At 55.1% G+C, this 18,297-nt stretch overlaps 1 protein-coding gene across 1 annotated transcript; it reads left to right on the plus strand.

The window, feature by feature from the left end:
• The first annotated feature begins 14,390 nt into the window (after positions 1 to 14,390).
• On the plus strand, positions 14,391 to 17,443 carry LOC123346319 (C-type lectin domain family 2 member D-like). The gene is made up of 3 exons (XM_044983658.1): positions 14,391 to 15,008; positions 15,786 to 15,895; positions 16,292 to 17,443. The coding sequence occupies exons 1-3, from the start codon at positions 14,805 to 14,807 to the stop codon at positions 16,440 to 16,442; spliced, it is 465 nt and encodes a 154-aa protein (XP_044839593.1). The 5' UTR covers positions 14,391 to 14,804; the 3' UTR covers positions 16,443 to 17,443.
• Positions 17,444 to 18,297: the final 854 nt, after the last annotated feature.

Consider the following 18,297-nt stretch of genomic DNA (forward strand, 5'->3'; position numbering starts at 1 on the left):
CAGCGCTCCCCTGAGAGGTGTGGATCCCCTGTTCAGAGCCCTGCTTCTCCTCAGGCAGATGGGGGGGCTTGAACCTGGGTCTCCCACATCCTGGGTGAGTGCCCTAATCCCTGGGATAACAATCACATGGAAGGGAGCAGGGCCCATGCTCAGAGGCAGGAACTTAGCAGCTGGAGGACATTGACAGGGACAACGTAGGCACCAAGTGAACATAGGCGCCTAAAGGGTGAGGTGACAGCCGAGCGGGAGTTTCTGGATCACAGTTGTGCCTGAATCTGGACTTTAGACACCTAAGTCCATTTGCAGATCTGGTCCTTGGTGCTCAACACCCCTTTATCCCTACTAGGTACATCTGGAAACACCCCGGCCGTCTCCTTCCAACAGACTTTGTGAATGGTTTTGTTTAGTAACATTCTGTTACTTCCTTTGTAGGAAGGTTCCTGCCTCCTGGGGCATATGACGAACTCTCCCTGAGCGCTGGCCCATCAGATAAGTATCATTAGTATTCAGTCGCCTCTAAGTCAAATGAACTGAAACACTGAGCCAAGTCCTGGCTCTGTAGCCGATTGATTCTTTAGAGGATCTCTTCTCTCCCCCGCTTAGGTTCAGCTCAGAGATCAGCTCATTCCAGCAGATGATGTTCGTCTTGGGTGATCGCTGGTGGGTCCCATCCCTGAACCAGTCAGGGATCGGGTGAGTTCCATTCCAAATAACCCCTGGGGTCTTTCAGGTAAAGAATTCTGAAGGGACAGATCACAGCGCTCCAGTATTGGCAGGTGAAAAGTCTCTCTCTCCATGGGGACCCTGGCTGGTCCCCCTGGCCCTATGGAAAGCAGCTTGTATAAGGGATGGGGAGGGGTGGCATTGGCGGGGTGTGCACCAGGGATCAGGGATAGTTTGTCACCTTAGTGGTGGGGCTTTAAACCTGCTGCTAATGGAAACTCCTCCTGATTTCCCCTGTTCCCTACACACACTCCATCCTGCCTTCTTACTGCCAGAGACCCTCCCTTGCTGCCTCCAGCTCTATGCTCCCTATACAGCCGCACACATCCCAGCTGTGAGCTGGAGTCTCCTCCTTGTGTATCAACAGCATTGTTTATTGCAGGGCCAATCAGTTATGTCCCTGCAAGACTATTCCAAGCAGTGGGCTGCTGAGGTGCCACTGAAGGGCAGAATTCAGCCTGCAGCCCCATCCTTGCATGCAAGCAGGGAAGAAACCACTTTGACTCAGCTCTTAGGGGAGTTTGCAGGGTAGGCAGTAAATAAAACAGTTTTACTCATAAAATGAGCCCACTTACTATGAAACCCCATGAGGCAATAAACACCGAACTCCAGGTGGTGCCTGTGACTGTGTGGATGGGGTAGCAGTGGTTCTTGTCTGCACAGCGCAGCGCTGACTGTCACTAACTCTCATGTTTATGTGGAGAATGGGGGCCTGATGGGAGAAGGGGTCTGGGGTGGGAGGTGGGTCAAGGCCAGATGGGGCGGTGGGAGGGAGGTCAGGGCTGGAGGGAGCAGGGGCTGAGATTGGGATTGGGAAGGGCAGGAGGAGGTGGGGGCTGGGGTGAGAGGGGGCTCTTTTATATAAGACCTTTTCCCCTACCCCTGCATCCCAATATTTTCACACTTGCTATCTGGTCACCATTGGGGTTGGATGGGGCCAGACAGGGTGGGGAGAGGAAGGGGCTGGGATAAGAGGGGGTCAGGGCCAGATAAAGTGGGGGGGAGAGGGGGCCAGGGAGGAGAGGGCTGGGCTGGACAGGGCTAGGGGAGGAGAGCCCGGCATCAGATGGGGTCTGGGAAGGGCCCAATAGGGGGAAGAGGAGCCCAGGCCCCGGGATGTGTGTGTGTGTCTGGGATGGGCACAGTGGAGGGGGCTGGTGTGTGGCGATGTTCAGGCAGGAGTGGGGAGGTCAGGTGGGATGGGACAGGAGGAAGGGACCAGGGCCAGGCTGGGTGTGTCTAGGATGAGTGCAAGGAGTGGTGATGGGAGTGGGGGTTGGACAGGATGGACAGTACAGAATGGGAAGAGGGGGCTGCTGTGGGAGGAGTCAGACAGGAAGGGGGGGTTGATGTGGGGGGTTGGGCAGGACTGGAGGAGGGGGTGGGGGGGTCAGAGAAGGGCGGAAGGAGGGGGGCAGAGCTGGGGATTGGGGATGGGCAGGGGGGCAGTACAGGAGGAGGGGTAGATGGACAGGAGGAGAGGGGTGGGGTGGGGGGTCAGGGGTGTTGACGGGAACAGTCCAGGGGAGCTGAGCTGGCCTAGAGCCCACCTGGGTCAGTACCAGGGCAGGGTGAGAGACTGGCAACAGGGGCTCGTTGGGTGCTGACCCTGTGGAGCTGAGAAGCAGTGGGTGCAGCTGGCCCTGCAATCCCCCGGTGGGCTCCCAGCTGCTGTTGGAGGCACAAGGGGCCCTACGGCCAGGCATGGGGTGTGGCTGTGTGCAAAATGGGTGGTGGGCTGGGACTGGAGGGAAATGGGTTTTCCCGGCATATTTAAGTCCAGGTTGACACACGTCCACCAACTTTTTTGAGGGAAAATTTTGCTCGGGGGAAGGATTTGGGCTGTAATTATGTAACCCCTCTGCCAGGTGGTGTTGGTAGCAACGAGGGTGCGATTCAGTATCTAGGGGTTCCCCTTAACTACGCAGAACAGAACCGGCTTGAGCCCCCAGCCAGTAATCTGGGAAAACTAAACACCCCTGGGCACCTCTAGTGTAATGTCAAAAACAGCTTCCTGATAGAATTTGCTGCTTGGCTCCTACTGAGCCAGTGCACACAGACTGAGCATGCTCAGTAACATCTGCTTATTTCCCCTCCCACAGGACAGTAGGTCTCTGCACTCACTTTCCAGGGCTGTGTCCTTAAAGGCACAGGGCATCCCAATGCCTCCCCCGCCATTTGAACCCATGGCCACTTGTTCCTTAAACTCACCTCTCCATGAGGACAGTGTTCCTGATCGCCATCACCTCGGCAAGAAGGGTGAGGAGATAGTGCCATCAGAGCCACTTCGCCCCCGTCACAGTAGTGTTCTCTGACAAAGTCACACTCAGACCCCATACGAAATTCACTCCCAAGATGACTTCCACATTTCATATGAACCTATTCAGCTTCCAACCCTTTTATTCCAAACTTCATCAGGATAATAGTGAAGCCATCCCTCACACGCTTTTGTGAGGGGAGCCTTGGCCTTCTGTTTGGACAGGACAGGAGCATTTAGAAAATCTCTGAGACTCTTCCTCTCCATTGCAGATAGGTCAAAAGGCACAGCGATTTCAGCTCAAACTCACTAAATGGGTCTTCGAACTGTATCAAACTCTGTTACCAGATTCACCATGTAACACCCCCATCTTAAATGCACACACACTGTACGAGATCGGTCTCCTCTTCTGTCGCCTTCTCCAAATGTATCCCTGTATCAGAAAGCTGCAAAGCAGCTATCTGGGCATCTGCACAGACCTTTTGTAGAGCATTCTGCTTTCCTGGGAGACTCAGCTGCAGATCCCAGATCTGGCGCTATGGTGATATCACCTATAACAGACATGACTCCGAAGCTCCAGCCTCCAGTATGGGGCCCTGCTTGGGCATCACCTACGGTGGAGCACCCATAGGAACATTACTCGAAGTTACTCACCTTGCGCGGTAACGATGGTTCTTTGAGATGTGTCCCTGTGGGTGCTCCACTCTAGGTGTCGGTGCATCCCTGCACTGGAGATTTGTCGCAGCAGTACTCGGTTGGGGGAAGGGTGCATGCAGGGGCTGTCCCATAGAGCTGTTGGCACCTCCTGTAGCACATGCACCCCCGGCCGTCCCTTCCGTTCCTTCTCTACTGCAGAGCTCAGCTGTGTGAACTCGGAAGTAGTGTATGGGGGTTCAGCCATTAACATGCCTATTTTGCTGACATGTCTTGCAGACGTGATTGCCACCAGGAATGGGACCTTCACTGATTTATGTAGGAGTGAGCAGGTTGCTAGAGGTTCAAAGGGTGGTCTTGTGAGATGTTTGAGCACATGATTGAGATCCTATGGTGGTGCAGGTTGACGTACTTCTGGATACATGTTCTGTATACCTGTGAGAAAGCGCCGTGTAATCGGATGAGCGAATATTGAATCTCCTATCTGTTCATGGAGGGTCGTGATGGCAGCCAGGTGTACTTTGATAGAATTTATGGCTAATCTCATTTCTTTCAGTTCTAGTAGGTAGTCTAGGATCATAGGTAGAGGCGCCTTGGTTGCATCCAACTGTTTTTCCTGTCCTCAAAGGGAGACTCTTCTCCAGTTGTGGTGGTAGGTATTTCTAGTGGTGAGGCAATGGCTATTGAGTAATACTTGTTTTACTTTTTCTGAGCAGTTCAGTTCTGCATGTTGGAACCACCCAGCAGCCACGCTTTGAGATGAAGCTTCGCTGGAGTTGGACGGAGCATTAGGCCCTTGTTCTGAGACAGGAGGTCTGTCCGGAAAGCCAGCGGTTGTGTGGCACAGACTCCTAGACGTGACAGATAAGAAAACCAAGTCTGTCTGGGCCACGTGGGGACAATGAGAATGATGTATGCTCTGAGTTGTATCTTGCGGATGACCCGTGGGATCAGCGATATCGGTGGGAAGGTGTACATGTGGGGATGAGGAAGGCATCCCCTAATGATCCCAGTGCCAGGCCTGCCCTGGAGCGAAAGAGTGGACATTTGCGATTTGGTGCTGAGGCGAACAGGTCGATTACTGGGTGACCCCATTTTCGGAATATTGTGCTGAGAACAGTGTCATGGATTTCCCACTCGTGTTCCTGTGAGAAGTGCCTGTTGAACTTGTCGGCTGTAGTGTTTCGGCATCCCAGTTGGTATGACACTGATGTTTATATCGTTGCAGATGCACAAGTTCCATAAGTTCTTGGCTTCTACACCTAGCGAGTGAGACTGGGCTCCCCCTTGGCGATTGATGTAAAACATGCATGCCACATTGTCGGTGAAAATAGAGATTGAGGTGTGTCGTATAAGTGGGAGGAAGTGGTGGCATGCATTGTGTACCGTGCGGAGTGTTAGGATATAGATATTCAGGCCTGTCTGCAAAGGCCTATATTTTAAGAATTTAGGTGTATTCTTATCACTTAGCTAGTTATAGAAGTGTAAAAGAAAGACAGACAGTGATTTTGATTCTGTGTAATGGTTCTTCAGCTAAGCAGCGGAGCCAGTCATAAGCTGGGAAGTGTATGGTCACAGCCTCACATTCCAAACTAGTCACATTGAAATAAGGTGCTATTGGGCTGTTAGGAATACAATCCTGTCCTGATAGTCCTGTCACCTCCAACAAAAGGGAGGAGCCTAGAAGATGAAAAAGGAAACTTAGTTTGATCGCATCCTGTCTGGCAAGAACTCACTTATCAATAGACACAGCTGGAGAACCCTTATGTCTGTATAGATGTAGTTGTGAAATCCTCACTTCTGTATTGTTTTGTATGTTTATTTGCATGGTCTCTGTCTGGTTCTGTCATTGTTTCTGTCTGCTGCATAATTAATTTTCTTAGGTATAAACCAATGAAGGTGGTGGGACATAATTGGTTAAATAACCATGTTACAGTATGTTAGGATTGGTTAGTTAAATTTCAGTAAAATGATTGGTTAAGGTATAGCTAAGCCAAACTCAGGTTTTACTATATAGTCTGCAGTCAATCAGGAAGTAAAGGGGGGGGGGGGATTGGAAACAGGGACTGGGGATGTGGGAATTGGGATCATGTTTTGCTAAAGGGGGAAATGAGAACAGGGGATGGGAACAGAAACAGGGACATGGGCAAGGCTCTGTGGTGTCAGAGCTGGGAAGGGGGACACTGAGGAAGGAAACTGGAATCATGCTTGCTGGAAGTTCACCCCAATAAACATCGAATTGTTTGCACCTTCGGACTTCGGGTGTTGTTGCTCTCTCTTCTGTGAGAAGGACCAGGGAAGTGAGAGGGTGAAGGAATAAGCCCCCTAACACGGAGTTCCAGGAGGTTGATGTGTAGTCAGGTTTCTGTCACGGACCAGTTGCCTTGTACATTGTGGTGACTCAAGTGGGCATCCCAGCCTATCAGGGAGGCGTCCGTTGTGATAGTCACTGATGGGGGTTCTTGTGGAAAGGGAATCCCTGAGCAGACATTCCTTGGCTGTGTCCACCATTGCAGTGAGAGGATGACCCTTTGTGGTAGTGTCACTTCTGTTGAGAGAGTGTTTGCTGGGTGCATAGACAGTGCTCAACCAACACTGCAGACAGCACATATGGAGCCTGGCATACTTTACTACGAAAGTCGTAGCTGCTATATGTCCCAGAATCTGAAGGCATGTCCTCACTGAAGTTTGTGGGTTGATGGTCACTGTGGAAATGATTGGTCAATGTAATAAATCTGTGGTTTGGTAATACTGCCTTGGCTTGTATGGAGTCTAGGTTGGCTTCGATAAACTCCATAAGTGCTGAGTTGGTTCTAGGGTGGATTTCTTTCCATTTATCTATAGACCTAGCTGGTGAAACAGGTCTATTGTGGTCTTCGCCCTGTATGCCGTTTCTTGTCGGTTGTCACCCTTGAGTAGACAGTTGTCTAAATAGGGGAAAATTGACTCCTTTGCATCATAAATCTGCTGCTACTACTGCGAGTGTTTTTGAGAATACTCAGGGCACAGTGGATAAGCCGAAAGGAAGAACCCAGTATTGGTAATGGTTGGGTCCTACTGTGAAGCTCAGGAATCATCTGTGGGCAGGATGTATTGTAATATGGAAGTAATGCGTCTTGGAGGTCAAGGGCTGCAAACCGGTCCCCGCTGTCTAGCACTGGGATTATTGTGGCCAGAGTGACCATTTTGAACCTGTGGTTGCATACTTGTGGTTTCACTTGAGAAGCATATTTTCTGGTTGTTCATAAGCTCATTTATTTTGTTAACTCAGTTTCAGAGGCAATTTTAAAGTCACTTGAATTGTATTTGTTTTTTTACGTTGGTCCAAAAGCATGTGGAAGATGTGCAGATTTTTATTTGTGTGGGTCAAACCACCCTGGGTAAAAATGTAAATGTTGGCGCTAGAAAAGCTCTGCAAGGGTTAGGGGCCCTCAGGACGTTGTCCTCAAGTCAGTCATTCTTCTGGGCTTTCCATTCTACTGTTCCCTCCTATAGTGACAGTGATCAGTGTCTCCACCCACAGGGGAGAGGCAGAAGACAGGGTCAACCCTGCAGTGACTCTGCCTCTACCCTTGTTCTCTGTCCACTCCCTCTACCAGCCCCTTTGGTCTCCCTAGGATTCCCTCTCCCATTACTACTCCCTGTAGGTCGTCCTTCTCTGGAGCGTCTCATGAAGTAAAGTCTGTCATTACAGGTTCTTGTCTCTGTGATGTATTTATAAGGGTCTGGTAAGGGGCTCGTCCTTCTCAGGCGCGGCAGGGAGCCAGGGCGCCTCCCGGCAGGGAGCAGTCCGTCTCGGGCTCAGACCCCTCCGCAAGGCTGAGCAAACCAATAGTCTCTACACATGGCAGAGTCCCAGCCCTTTAGCAGGGCCTGAGTAAACCCAATGTCTATAAGCCCGGCCCTGGAGCAGGCGGGGCAACAAGTTAGTTCGGGCTCAGGCCTTTCAGCAGGGGCTGAGCACACACAGTAGCCTGTGAGCCCAGGCCCTTCAGGCCGGGGCGGAGCAGCGAGCTGAACTGTAGCAGTCTAGATAGCCCAAGCCCTGGCTCAGGGCAGGGCAACAAACACAGGTAAGGCTCAGACCCTCAGGCAGGGGCCGAGCAGGGAACTAAACAATAGTAAAGGTCTCCTCAGGCCAGGGGGAGGGAGAGTCTGCCACCCTGGGAAGGGTGGCAGGGGGACGCAGGCCCTCCTGCTCCACTGCATCCCAGTCCGGGGCCCTAGCAGCGGCTACCACCGCTGACGGTCAGTGGGGATCCTGGCCGCAACACACTGACATAGGCTCAGGTATATCTGCAGCCTGACTGGGGTCAGCTACCCCCGGGCCACTTCCAATCTCCCCCTCCCTAGGTACCTGTTCCTCACCGGCATCATCCGGTGGGTCCCAGACCATGGGCTCCTCTGGATACCGGGTGGAGGGGCGCTCAGGCAACTCCTCCGGATACTGGGCATAGGGGACGCTCAGGCGACTCCTCTGGATACCGAGCATAAGGGATGCTCAGGCAGCTCCTTGGGGTACTGGGCCCGGGGAAGGTCAGGCCAGCGCTCCTCTGGATACTGGGCACAGGGAAGGCTGGCCCCGGCAGGAGCTCAAACACTGGCAGCTATCCTCTCTGGCAGTCTCCACCTAACTGAGCACTGGGGCTGGGCTTTTATACTTCCTGTCCTGCCCCTTGACTTCCAGGTGGCGGGGACAGGTGGCAATGGCTCCGCCCACTCCGGTGCCTGGTCTGGCTCGTTCTTCTCAGTTGCGGCGGGGAGCTAGGGCGCCTCCCTACAGTATTTAATTTTGATGTATTTATTAAGTGTTAATTAATGCACTATGGGAGTCCCCTTTAGCCCTGTGTATAAATTGATCCTCTTCTTTCCATATGTTTTGCCCATAGGGTTTTCTGCAGCCCTAGGGCAGCCAGCAATAACCCCTGTGCCTTTGTAATGGTGGGCGTGAAGGGGACCATGAATTCCCTATTTATGTGATTTGCGGGAAGTGTTATCATTACTCAAGGTACCAAATGTGTTTAAATGAAAGAAGTGCCTTGTAAAATCCCAAAGCAAGCTCGTTTTCATTTCTCATATCATCTCATATGCAGTATACACACTTTTCATTAATTATGAGTTGAATTTTTTATTATTATTGTTATTATTAGTTAAGTTACTGTTGTGGTTTTTTTCCCCGTGTGGAAAAGTGTGCTATTTTATGGGTTGAATGACATAATATTCCCTGCTCCTAATGTCCATCACTAAGTCTTGTAATTTTGTCAAGTATTCGTCACACAACATGGTGGTGCCTACCTCTGCCTTGTGCTTCAGGTGGCCTGGGGAGTTAGCGGGGGGACCTGGCCTCAGCCCACTCTGCTTCACCTCGCCAGCTCCTGGCATTGCTCAGGGGTGGGAGCTTTGGGGAAGAGGTGGAGTGAGCGGCTGTGTGGGAAGAGGCAGGGTGGAGCAGGGGTGCTTACTGCTAACCCCCCCCAGGCCACCCTGGAGCCCCCATCCCCCGAAGCAGGGGGCCCTCCCAAAGTGCAGGGCCTAGGGTGGTTGCCTTGGTCTGTCCTATGGATGGGACACTTGGGCACCACCAAAAATTATACAAACTTGCCGCCCATGACTCTTGGAGGTGGTGGGAGGCACTTACTGACAGGGTGTTTGGAATGGCTTAGCAACCCCTTCCCCATGGTGACCCTAATCCCCCTGCCTCTGGTTATCCGCCTGCTGCGCTGACTTTGCCACTGCTGCTCTCCCGGCACTGAACGGGTGACGCTGTGTGCGGGCTTCCGGCGAGTTCCCCTCTCGCTGCTGTACCGGGGGGGGGGCGGGGGCAGAAAGGTCTGTGCTAAGCGGTGACTCAAGTTACCACGTTCCTGGCCGCCCCGGGCAGGGCCCACACGCTGCGCGGGCACTCAGACACCCGGGGCAGGCGGCTCTGGCCCGTGCGGGTCAGGCTAAGGGCGGGCTGCGGGGTGGATGTTGGGGTCGGGCTGCAAACGTATCACAACGAGCGTCTCCCTCGCCCGGCGTCTGGCTGCGCCGGGCAGCGGGGAGGAGTGTGTTCGGTAGCTCCCCCTGCCTGTCCCGGGTAGCGGCCGTGCCGAGCTGGGTAACGGACCACGTGATCCTACCCTGGGTGGGAGGAGGTTGCCCAAGGGCGGGGCGGGGCTGAGCGTTGGGCGGCGCTGAGGGGCGGAGCGCTGATTAGCAGACCCAGTCCACTGCACACAGGGATGCTCAGCCTCGCCGAGAACTAGTCCCGGAGTCTGGCCGGGAGCGCGGCTCGTTTCTCCCCGTGTCCGGTCCCGGCCCGGCCCTGCAGGTGCCGCCCGCCCGGAGCCCGCGGGACGCTCGGGTAAGAGGCGCCGCCGCCCGGGGAGACCGAAGGACCGAGCGGGGTGGGGGGGCGCGGCGGGGAGAGACAGACACGGACCGTGTGTGTGCGTGTGTCGCGCGTCGCGCGCAGGGGCCGGGGAGAAAGTCTCTTCCCCCCCTCCCCTCCCCGTTATGGCTGGGGTGAAGGACCGACTCGGAGAGGCTCTGTCGGGCAGGAGGGGCGGAGTTTTCCCGATGTTCTGGGGCGGGGGCGGAGCCAACCTGTCGGCGTTATCGTCACCCGCGCGATTCCGGAACGGCAAACCAGGGACATGTTGCACATGCGCAGTTAGGGACCGGGGCGTGCACGCTCTATGCAAATGAGCCGCCTACCCCACCCCCTGTGTTCGAGTGTTAACCCCCCCGGGGGCGGGGCATCGCGGGTCCCTCCGGCGCTGGCCGGGCCGCTGCCCCCTGCGTGTCTCTGCGCGCCCCTGTTGCTGGGGGGCTCCGCCCTGCCCCGTGGGTGCCTGTCACACGCGGGTAGAGCCCGGCGGGGGGGTTCTATAGCAGACCGGGTCTCTGAAGCCCTGGGGGGGGAGGGGCCGATAGGGCTAAGGGGGTTTAATCACCGTGGCACCGCCCCTGGCGGGGGGTTGGGCTGCTGGGCAGGGAACGAGAAACCACAAATCAACACCCCTGACCCTGACCCTGCCCTGCTGGGTCCGTCTCGGCTTCCAGATCGGCTGGAGAGTCGGAGCAGGGAGGGGGAGCAGGGCCAGGACCCACCCGCCCGGCTCGGCTTCGCTGCTGCTGAATCGGACCCAGTCAGACCGAGAGGAGCCGATCCCAGTCCAGCGCCTGCGGCAGCGTCTGTAGCCTGAGTGTCGCTGAGAGACAATGGGGCCAGGAGCTGGGGCTGCTGAGAGCGAAGAGCCGCTGCAGGAGGGGTACCGAAATGGTGACATTGGACACCTGGAGACTGTTGGGGAGCCAGGTAATGGGGTGTCACTTCCTGGGACCAGGCTGGAGAGACCCTGAGGCTGCCCCACATGGGGCATGTTCTCAGTGGCAGCAGCCAGTGCCCAGCAACCCCCCATCTGTGGGCAGCAGGGACTGGATCTCTGCCAGGGGCTCTCAGGGCACCGATCCTGGCTCACAGCTGCTGCCTGGCGCACACAGCAGTGGCCGTGGGGCTGGGCAGGGGACAGGGCCAGCTCTAGGCACCAGCAAAACAAGCAGGTGCTTTGAGCGGCACATTTCTAGGAGTGGCATTCCAGCGCTGGCCATGCTGCCCCTAGAAATGTGCCCCAGCTCGCCTCTGCCTGCTCCCCTGAGCGCGCCACCACCGCTCCGCTTCCTTTGCGCGTGGCAAGCCTGGCAGAGAGGGGTGAGAAGCCGAGTGGCGGCACGTTCAGGGGAGCAGGTGGAGCGGAGGTGAGCTTGCAGGGGGGCTGCAGGGGGGCCGCAGGAAGCAATGGGGCAGGGGAAATGCAGCATGCCCGGGGAGGAGGCGGGGCCGGGGATTTGGGGAAGGGGTTGGGAAGGGGTGGAGTTAGGGAGGGCACAAAAAAGGGGGCAGCCAAGATTTTTTTTGCTTGGGACGGCAAAAATCCTGGAGCCGGCCCTGACAGGGGCCTTTTGGGCTGTGTGTGTCAGACCTCCTGTGACAGCCCTGGCCCAGCTCTGCCTGGTTCATTCTCCCCCCTTCTGCTGTGTGTGGCCAGTGTGAGACCCCAGTGTGCGGGGACAGGCGCACTCGGCAGTGTGGGCCCAGCCAGCGCTCGGCAGGGGGCATGGCGGGGGGAGGGGGGAGGCAGCTTGAGGTCCTGCAGCCAGAACATGCGGGTCCTTGTCTCTGTGCCCCTGAGCTCACCAGGCCCCGTGACAGCCTGGCTGGAGGTGCCAGGGGGGGTACTGGGCTGAGGGGAAGGAGGGACTGTTCTGCCAGCCCCAGCCTGCCTGAGCCTCTGGGCTCCTCTCCCAGAGTGTCTGACAGGAGCAATCGACAGAACGGGGCATGTTCTAGGGCAGCTTCAGCCCTGGTGCTGTCAGTGAGACGTGTCCTCGTGGCCCAGCCTGACGGGTCTTTGTGTTTCAGAACCTCCTCGTAACTGCAAGAGACGCAGAGTTGCCCTCGCAATTGTGTTCTTAGGTCTCATCATCGCTGTTATTGTCCTGGCAGGTGAGTTCTCAGCCCTCCCTGCCCCCTCTCTGCACATCCCATTCCCCCTGGAGCCACCACAGTCACAGTCTCTCCTCCCGGCCTGTCTGGCTTCTGCCCCTGGGGCAGAGGGTTCCTGGGGGATGTTCCTCCACGACCCTCCTCCCGCTCCCCCCAGACCCCTGCACCTGGGCACTCTCTGAGTCGGACGAGCTGACTGACATTAGCTCCCCCCAGCCCAGCTCTGAGCACTTGGGGCCCAAGTCACTGTTGCTGGGCCCCAGGCACAGTCGCTGGTACCCCCGTGCAGAGTGGGGGTGATTGATGGGACTAGGGCAGGGCAGCAATGAGTTGAGCCCTCTGCCTGCAGCGTGTCACCCTGAGGTACCAGCCTGGCCTTCCTGCATCCCCGGGTCGTGCCCAGGGCCGGGCTGGCAGGTGCTGCAGCGTCACTGAAATGAGCTGTAGAACGCAGCACAGACACCTCCATTAACGCCGTGTGAAACCCACCAATTAGTGACCTCGGCAGTGCAGGGTCCCGTAGCGCTATTGACTCCCCCGCCTGCACAGACAGCAAGTGCTAGTGCAGAGGGCGGCTGTTCATGGTGAGTGTGAGCCTGGCTGTATCTGCCAGTAGTCTGGGGGATGGGAGGGGCTGTGAGACTGTCAGGGGTGGGATTTATCTACTGCCCTGGGATCTGATCACTGGGCCCCAGGAGGGTTTAGCAGCTGGCAGAGGGGTGAAGCCAGGTCTCTCTGCATTAGGAATCCTTCGTGCTGATGTAACATTGATACAGTTGAATTGGTACGAACTGCTAATGTAGATGAGCTACAATGGTGAAGAAAGGGGCTTGCCCTGGTGCCGGTCACTGCAATAAGTTACCAGAGCAGGATGTGCTGGAGCAGCATATCCTGCTCTGGTAAATCTGTGTGAGGAGTTTGCACTGATGTATCTGCCTCCCCATCCTTACACTGGTGCCAGCTGCCCTGCTACAGGGGGGCCGTGAGTCCCAGTTCCCTGCTGGACTGGCCGGCTATTGGAATTGGCAGCACTGGCTCAAACAGCGTAAGGTGAGATCTGTGAGGTTGGGGTTCCCCACCTGTGGGTGCAGGGAGCCCCCAGAACGCAGTGGGGTCAGATGGTGGAGCTGGCAACAGTCAGCTCCTTGCTGTGCCCTGTCCCTCCTAGGCAGCACTGGAAGGAGCGCACAGGCCTGGCTGGCAGCCTTTCTCCTGGGGACCTGTGTATTCCCATATCCAGCTCCGTACAGGGTGTGGAATGTGAAACTGTGCAAAACAGCTGCAGCAGCTCCTTGAAATGAGTGACACAAATCACACACTGAGCAGGACTGTAAAGCATCGTATGCACTGACTGCCCTGCTCCGTTCGTGCGTGAGCACTAGTGTGTACAGCACACTGCACCATGAAATCTCCAGGGAAATACATGCCTGGTGCATGACCTGCTCGTTGTTTGATCACCACTGCCCCGGCTGCTAATGTTCTCCTAAACTTGTGTGTCCCAGCCCCAGGGGAAGGCTTACACTAGCTACGGAATTATTGTGGTGCAAAATGAGGTACGAAAAAAGTGACATGCGCAAAAATGGCTGGAGGGGTTTGAGTCCAACTCCTCCCCACCCCAAAAAGGAGTCAACACAAAATTCCCCTGAGACTAAGAATGAATAGGGGTGATTGGGGACGGGAGGTGTGGGAGGTGGGCAGACTGATATGGTATTTGGACTGGGTTAGCAACTCTTCCCATAGTGAGCCTAATAACCCTGTCTCTGGTTATTCACCTACTGCGCTGACCTTGCCAATAGCTGCTTGGTGTGAGTTATGGGTGGCCCCACTGCTGCTGCTCTCTCTGGAACTGAAAGGATTACACTGCAGGTGAAGCAGGTGTGTATTCTAGCTTCTAGCTGCTGTATTGAGGGGGAGAAATGTCTCTAGGTGAGAAATGCATAAGGTTGCAATTGGCCAGTCAGTGTAACTGGCCATTTCCTGTTACTGGAGCTCTGGCGCCTCCTTGTGGCGTTTTGTGTCCTTCCTTCTCACCTGCCTTTTATTGCTCTGTTGATCGTGTGGATGTTGCTCTTGTGCCTGTGATGAAAAGCTCTGAGCTGTGTTAGTCCCCCCAGGCTGGGAGTGTCACAGGAATCCTTCCTGCCAGGCAAACTTATCACAACAAATGTCTCCATCGCCCTGCGTCCGGCTGTGCTGGATGGTCCTGGGCAGCGGGCGTTCAGTCTCCTGAAGGGAAGGGAGTTTGTTCCCATCTTCATCTCAACCTGCCTCTCCTGGGGAGCCGAGCGCAGAGCAGGGGGAGGGGGCAGCGGCCCAGGCTAGCAGGATTCCTCGGGGTAACAGACCTGGCAAATCAGATTGAACTTGATCTCTCATCCAGTGTCACTCTTCTCCCTGCTGCTGGCCCGATAACTGTTCCCTTGTCTGCAGCTCCCTGCCCACCCTCTGCTCTAACACTCCCCTTGGGCCTGGTTCTCTGGTGCTTCGAAGCAGGAGCTGTTTGTCAGTTGCATCCCTGTTGAACGTGAACCTGAGACAGCAGCCCAGAGATGCGGGTCAAGTAACCCCCTTTGGGGGCTGGATTCCCAGCATCCTTCCCTCCCAGCCGCTGCCAGGGGAGTGTCAGAAGCCTGGGGTGCCGGGGCTCATCTCTCCCCGCAGACGGGCAGGTCTCCTCTTATGACATTTGTTATGTTCCCATTTTCAGTGTTGCCATCTAGGCGTCCTCCAGCTGCCCATGGCCCCTGCTGCCCGGACGGCTGGGTCGGATACCGAGGGAAATGCTATTATTTCTCCGAGGCCGAAGAGAACTGGAACAACAGCCAGAGACACTGCTCCTCCCTCGGTGCCTCCCTGGCTGGGATCGACACCCTGCAGGACCTGGTGAGAGACTCTCATTGCAATGGCCTGGCCTTGGCTCAGCACCAGCTGCTGCAGTAGGACCTGGGCTCTGCCCCTGTGGGGCGAGGAGCAGCTCTGACCCCTCTCGTGCTGGGAGGACAGAGTGAATGGACTTCCAGCCCTTGAATGCCAGGCCTGGCTGGCCCTGTGGCTCTAGTGTCAGTCTGTGACTGTGGGGATCATCCCCTGTCAGCCTTCCCAATAGGCCACTGTCCCTCTCTAGGGCTGGGCTGGCTTAGGTGTCTCCTGGGCTGCATGGGACTGGAGACGGGGCTGAGATCCCAGCTCAACTTGAAGAGCCAGTGCTCCAGGGCAGCCAGCTGAGGATGGGGGAGGCTCCTGTTAGCCCTGGCCCCTTCTGACTTGGGGGGGCTCTTCTCTCATCCCTGGCCCCTCCCAGCATCTCTTATTGAGATCAGCTGGGCTCTTTCCTGCCTCTTCTCCTGTGATGGTGAGGGGAGCTCAGCTGCTCTGTAATGAGTTTTTCACCCAGAACCCTGGCCTGGCATGGAGCGGTGCGGGGGGGCAGCTTAGACCCAGCAGCACCCAAGAGCTGCCCCAGCCCAGGGCAGATTGGGGTGAGGGGGGCTGGGAGGGTTAATACTGAATACCCAGAGCTGGGCAAGAGGGAGGAGAAAATCCCCAGCCACCCCCTGGAAACACTCAGAGCCCTTCCGTGTCCACCTGGGATTCCCTGCCCAGAGCCTGGGGGAGCAGCAGGGTCGGGGCTCTGACACCACCTCTCTCTGCTGTTTTTAGGATTTCCTGCTGCGCTATAAAGGCAAACCCCACCACTGGGTCGGCCTCCGGAGGGAGCAGGAGCTGGGCCAGCCCTGGAAATGGGTCAACGGCACCGAATTCAACCACCTGTGAGTCTTTTTGACCCAGCTCTTCTGTGTGGTGTTACTGCCGCTCCTTATGCTGATACTCACCTGGAATCTCCCCCAGGGGAAGACGGGGTGGGTTGGGCCTGCAGGGGCCCATCCAGACCCAGCTGCGTGTGTGGGTGGAGCAGGAACTGGGGTTAAAATACCCACCCAGCATAAATGCTCCATGGAGGCCATTTGATCTTAGAACCTCTCCTGGCCCTGCTGCCCACTGCCCCCCTGCTGGGGGTGGGGCCTGTGGCTGGTGCAGGAGGGGGAATGGTGAGGGATTGTGAGTGCAGCAGCTCCCTGTGCTGTGCGAGTGTCTCCCCCTGTCTGCGACTGATGGGAAACACCCAACTCCTGCCTGACACCAGCTCCCTGGATTCTGTCTTGCAGGTTTGTGATAACAGCAGATGGTGACTGCGTGTATCTGAATGACGAGAATTGGGTCAGCAGCTCACAGTGCACCAGTGAGAGACACTGGATCTGCAGCAAACCTGATGCGTTTACAAAGGCGAAGGAGGCGGCAGTGGAAGGGGGCTCATAACAAGTGTATTATCAAAAATTAGCCCTGGAAAAGCCTGTTCACCCCCTTCCAGGAGCCCATTGGGTCGGAAGAGGGCGGGGAGTGAGTAGGTGTGACACTGGCAGACCAGGTACCAGCTTATGCCAAAGGCCTCATGTCTCAGTAGGACACTGACAAATCCCCATCTGGGGTCAGGCTGGCTCACCTGTGTGTTAAAATAGGTATTAGCATTATAAGCATGTGCTTAGACTTTAGTGAATGCATGTGAGCTGCTGCAGCATTAATCCTGCTTCTGACAGTCGCATCCCACATCGTAAGGTGATATTGGAGCATTTGTGTTGGGAGCCTCTGTGGCTGTGACAATCACCAGACAGGAGAGTGAATTAACTAGTGCCAAGTGCTGAATTCCAACAGCTCGGAGCACAAAGGAGGAGGTGAGATGCAACAAGGGACTGTATCTATCTCGGTGCTGCTTGGACGCTGGGGGGCAGGGCTTTCAGAGTATATGCAAGAGATCCCCAGCTGCTGAGCCTGGGTTAGCCCTAAAGGACACAGGGCTTAGTATAGACCAGGGATACTCAGACTGCAGCTCAGAAATGGCCCTTTGTGTGTCTCCTGTGTCTTCATCCACTGTTTTAATATCATTGGTTAATAATTAAATTATAGCACATCAGGATGCTTTTACTATGTTAAGGGTTAACTTATCAACTTTCACTATGTTAACTTATCTGCTTTGGGAATAATTTATATATAAGTAAATATTTCCCCTGTCATACTGTTTAAATAGGGATTGCACTATAGTAAATGAAACAATGGATTCACACTCCTGTGGCTCTTTTGGGTAATGTTGATCGCTAATTTGGCTCCTAAACGACTGAGCTCTGAGTATCCCTGCTATAGATGCTTCTGTTACCTTTTGAAAATTAAGATTTTTAACCTATTTGTGTTTACATGCTTACCTGCTTTAACTTTATAAATAGCAGCTTTCCTTTTTAATGAATTGTCATAATATTGTAACTTCTGTTCACCATTTATTACACTTGTCTATATTGTAACTTCTGTTCACTGCCATATTGTAATTCAAACACCATTTTAAAACACTCACTGCATTTTGTAAAAGCTTCCTCCAACCTTCATTTTTGCAAACCCTGCTCTAATCTTATTAGTTTAGATGTGTGACTGAGGTATGGATGGATGATGGAATCAACCTCCAGCCCCAGCCTGTCCTGATGAAATAGAGTTCAACCACCACCAGGTGAAGATGCAGACAAGAGCCCTAACAAAGGGCTTGGCTACACTTACAAGTTGCAGCGCTGGTGGAGGCTTTCCAGCGCTGCAACAACACCCCGTCCACACTTGCAGGGCACAACCAGCGCTGCAACTCCCTGGTTGCAGCGCTGGCTGAAAACCCATCCCGGCAGGGGTATAAGGAGTGCAGCGCTGGTGATCCAGCGCTGCCCAGCAGGTGTGGACACTCACCAGCGCTTTACCTGTCCTCCAGGGAATAAGTAGTTATCCCAGAATTCCTGTTCAGCCACTCTGCACATCAGTTTGCACTCTACTGCTCTTGCCTCAGGTGACCCGCCCTGTAAATGCCCCGGGAAATTTAAAAATCTCCTTCCTGTTTGCTGCAGCCAGGTGTGGAGTGCAATCAGTTTTAATCAGTTACAGGTGACCATGCCTCCACGCGGCAAACGAGCCCCAGCATGGAGCACTGGTGAATTGCAGGACCTCATCAGTGTTTGGGGTGAGGCATCTGTTCAGGCACAGCTGCGCTCCGGCCGTAGGAATTACGATATCTTTGAGCAGATATCAAGGGCCATGCTGGATCGGGGCCATGATCGGGACGCAGTACAATGCAGGGTGAAAATTAAAG

This window comes from Mauremys mutica, chromosome 12 (genome assembly GCF_020497125.1).
Source record: "Mauremys mutica isolate MM-2020 ecotype Southern chromosome 12, ASM2049712v1, whole genome shotgun sequence".
Lineage (NCBI taxonomy): Eukaryota > Metazoa > Chordata > Testudines > Geoemydidae > Mauremys > Mauremys mutica.